The 3,211-nt window shown below is 53.7% G+C and overlaps 1 protein-coding gene across 1 annotated transcript; it reads right to left on the bottom strand.

Moving 5' to 3' along the window:
* Nucleotides 1-1,086: 1,086 nt before the first annotated feature.
* VDBG_09248 (conserved hypothetical protein) lies at nucleotides 1,087-3,211 on the bottom strand (the record flags this gene model as incomplete). Its single annotated transcript, XM_003000707.1, has 7 exons — nucleotides 1,087-1,221; nucleotides 1,352-1,371; nucleotides 1,641-1,879; nucleotides 1,945-2,212; nucleotides 2,272-2,614; nucleotides 2,673-2,935; nucleotides 2,996-3,211. The coding sequence occupies 7 exons, from the start codon at nucleotides 3,033-3,035 to the stop codon at nucleotides 1,087-1,089; spliced, it is 1,308 nt and encodes a 435-aa protein (XP_003000753.1).

A 3,211-nucleotide genomic window follows, 5' to 3' on the forward strand; every position in this document is an offset into this window, starting at 1 on the left:
TCTGACCTCAGCTTCTGCTCCTTGCGTCCTCCTCAGTCCCTGCGTTGCCTTCGGGTTACTGTGCTTGTAAAGGTGCACTGTGCAGTTAAGTGCCCGCGGCAGGGATTCTGATATCGGCAAACGTCGACCAAAACTTCAACACCCATGTCACCCCCTGTCTCGTATATCGAATAGAGCGCACAAGCTGGAATCATTGTTGCCACGACAGGTACGAGTGCCATAGCCTCGGCCCTGATCGACGTTGTTGCCACAGCGTCCCTGAAAGTGGCGGGGTATACCACGTGATATAGCCACCACCAGCGTTGGACTGCGAAGCGACTTCACAACTGACTCCAAACCTTCTGCAAACTTCCATCTCGTTACAAATGGATGGTATTGAAGGCTCATTATGGCACATGATTGTGTTTTCTATTGTGTTTTCTCGTGCGACAGGGTTCATGCGAGGTTGATAGCGACACCCCATGGCCATGGGACTGTTCTTTTCCCTCTGCGCCGCACTCCCGGTCGAAATGACGCATGAGGCAACCCTGGGCACATGGGTCGGGCATCAAGACGAGGGTCGGACATTGGACCGTTCTCGCCCGCCCGACAGGCAACTTTAACGACAACAGATTACCAGGGCACCCTGATTTTGAAGAAAGAAAAGTCACAGGATTGATCATTTGATTCGCTGTGTGTTCTACTCGCGTTCGAAAATGTGAGTCACGTTGCGCAGCTTGTGCTGTGGAAAGATGGCTGTCAGACGGTGAATCGCGACAGGCCTTGCTTTGGCTCGCAGTTGGCTTGGACGATTCTGTGAGCTGACACTGAGAGCACCTCGCCCCCGTCGGATGCCTCTGTGGCGTCCCAATGATATCCAACGGCACGGCGAGCCTAACTTTGAGGCTTGGTTTTCATGAACGGGACTGGCTGGGTGTGCGCACCGCGCCTCATACCTCCGTACCCTTCAGGGCCCCGATAGCAGCCTCAGACTACTGGTCAGTTTGGCCCACGCGTCGGGGTGGCAATCGCGTGTGGCTGGCCATACAGAGGCCCTCACACTGATGGGACGGCATCTCAAGGCATCAGCATGTTCTGCTGCGGTTCTTAGTCAAGCTGAGATTGGACAGCTTGCTGGCCAGGGAGCTTCCGATCATCAATGTTTGGATGGGTGAAGTTTGAAAGGAGATGATCCCGCCACATTCGTTGCAGGAGTGACTCCTTGAAGTGACCCCTATTGCGCTAGGCAAACGACTGATGCGTCGAGATCAGTAGGGTATCAGCGTGACACCCTTAAAACCTCTGGTAACTATTCCATACACCATCACGCGCATTCACAATTGACATGGGGCACACGGGCACAGTAGCTTACAGTCATGTGAACAGCACTTACTGTTCATCAACGTTCAGTAATCACTAAGGGAAGAAATACATGGTGCGAGTGTAGAGGAGGCAACTTCCAATCGATAGATGCTCACTTGACGGGGCTGCTGCCTACGCTAGGTCCTTGGTGTCATCAACTCCTCTGTGGCGGATAGCAGTCTTCAAGTTGCCTTAGTTATTGCCCGTGACTGCACCCCAGATCCATGCTGACCAGCTGCCCAGCACGTACACCATGAGTGCAGCGAAGCAAGTCTTGCTGATGTTCCTGCTCAGCTTACCGGCCGGGCCCTGGAACCTTACCTTCCTCTCGTTGATTATGTCTCCGAACCGAATTCTTTGCTTTCGCGTGAACTGCAGGATCCGAAGGTCGGTGGCCCAGAAGGTTCCAAGCAACATCGCCAACGAAATGACCGTCGAGGCAGCAGCGAGGAATACGTAGACGACCGTTACGCGGCGGTAGGAGTTGTCATCGGCATCTTGAATGACACCGGTGATGATACGGATAATGATGTTTGTGCTGGATCAAATGGTTAGTTGACTCAAGCCGGGATGGGGTTCCAGACAATGATGATATCCACATACGCATTGTTCATTGTCACCTTGGCAGCATATGCTGTACCAAAGACGTCTTGGTATATCATACTGGTTCGGATTCCCTCAATGATGGTGACTGGGCCGAACGTCTTGAAAATGGCGTAGAATGCGTACGAGGCTGCGGCACTGCTGGTTGTTGTGCCCCAGTTGATGAGTCCCATCGCCAGCAGCATGCCGGTGCCGCAGATCGCCATCTGTGTTACACGATGCCCGTAGATGTCGATAACTGCACCAATAATCGGGCTTAAGAAGAAGCCTGTGATGCCGGATCAGTCTTGCTCGATGGGATGTGTGGATAGCAGTCTTCAAGCTTACCAGCATACTGAGACAGAGAAGCGTACCAACCGGCGGCGACAGCATCCACTCCAAAGCGGTGCTCTGCCAACTCGGTGGCGTTCTGAGAGTAGACGTTGGAACAGCTCGTCTGCACCATGGAGAAGAGCATGATGGACCAGAACGTCCAGGGAAGTTCGAGAATCTTGCGGATCTGAAAGTCCTTGCTCTTTTCGACAAGTTCTTCGCCCGTGGCGGGATCGGGCGGTGCCCTGAAGCGCCTGTGTGCGGTCTTGGTGAATACGTAGAAGACGAGTGTGCACAGGTTCGTAAAAACGGAGACGCATGCCCCGATCCAGAAAACCCAGGCGAAGTTCCCGGTGTTCTGCAGACTGGTTATTGGGTCCGTTTCTGAGCAAGACGTTAGGTTAGAGGGTATTTACCTTGGAGATGACGTTGGCTGTTGAGCTTCCTACAAAGCCACCGATTCGAGCGATACCAATCTGAAGGCCAATGGTCGTGCCGAAACCACCGCCAGGTGCAAACCATCCGGAGAAAACTCGATAATACGCAATCTGCGTAGCGATGTCTCCCAACGCCGCGGTGACTTTGCCGAAAATCATGAGAGGGAAGGACCTGCCCGTCGCGGCGCCTGCGATGATCAGAGCTCCCGCAGTCATGACCAGGTTACCGTAGAGCATGGCTCCTACACCAGTCTATTAGCGACCAATCCTTCGTAGTTGGACTTGTGAAGAATAGAACATACCAGCGCCGCCAATCCGGTCCGTCACGACGCCGGACACCATGATCAAGGCCGTGACGAGGAATTCTTCACTGGCCTCCAGCAGTGCGAACTGGGTGTTGTTGATGTCGAGTTCCTTCTTGATCGTGCTCTTTAGCGACGAGGTCAGCCTTGCAGACCAAGAAGCGCCAAAGCTGATGAGGCAGATGAGCAGAACCGAGCCGAGCTTCCAGCTTCTTG

This window comes from Verticillium alfalfae, genomic scaffold, assembly GCF_000150825.1.
Source record: "Verticillium alfalfae VaMs.102 supercont1.14 genomic scaffold, whole genome shotgun sequence".
Taxonomy (NCBI): Eukaryota; Fungi; Ascomycota; class Sordariomycetes; order Glomerellales; family Plectosphaerellaceae; genus Verticillium; species Verticillium alfalfae.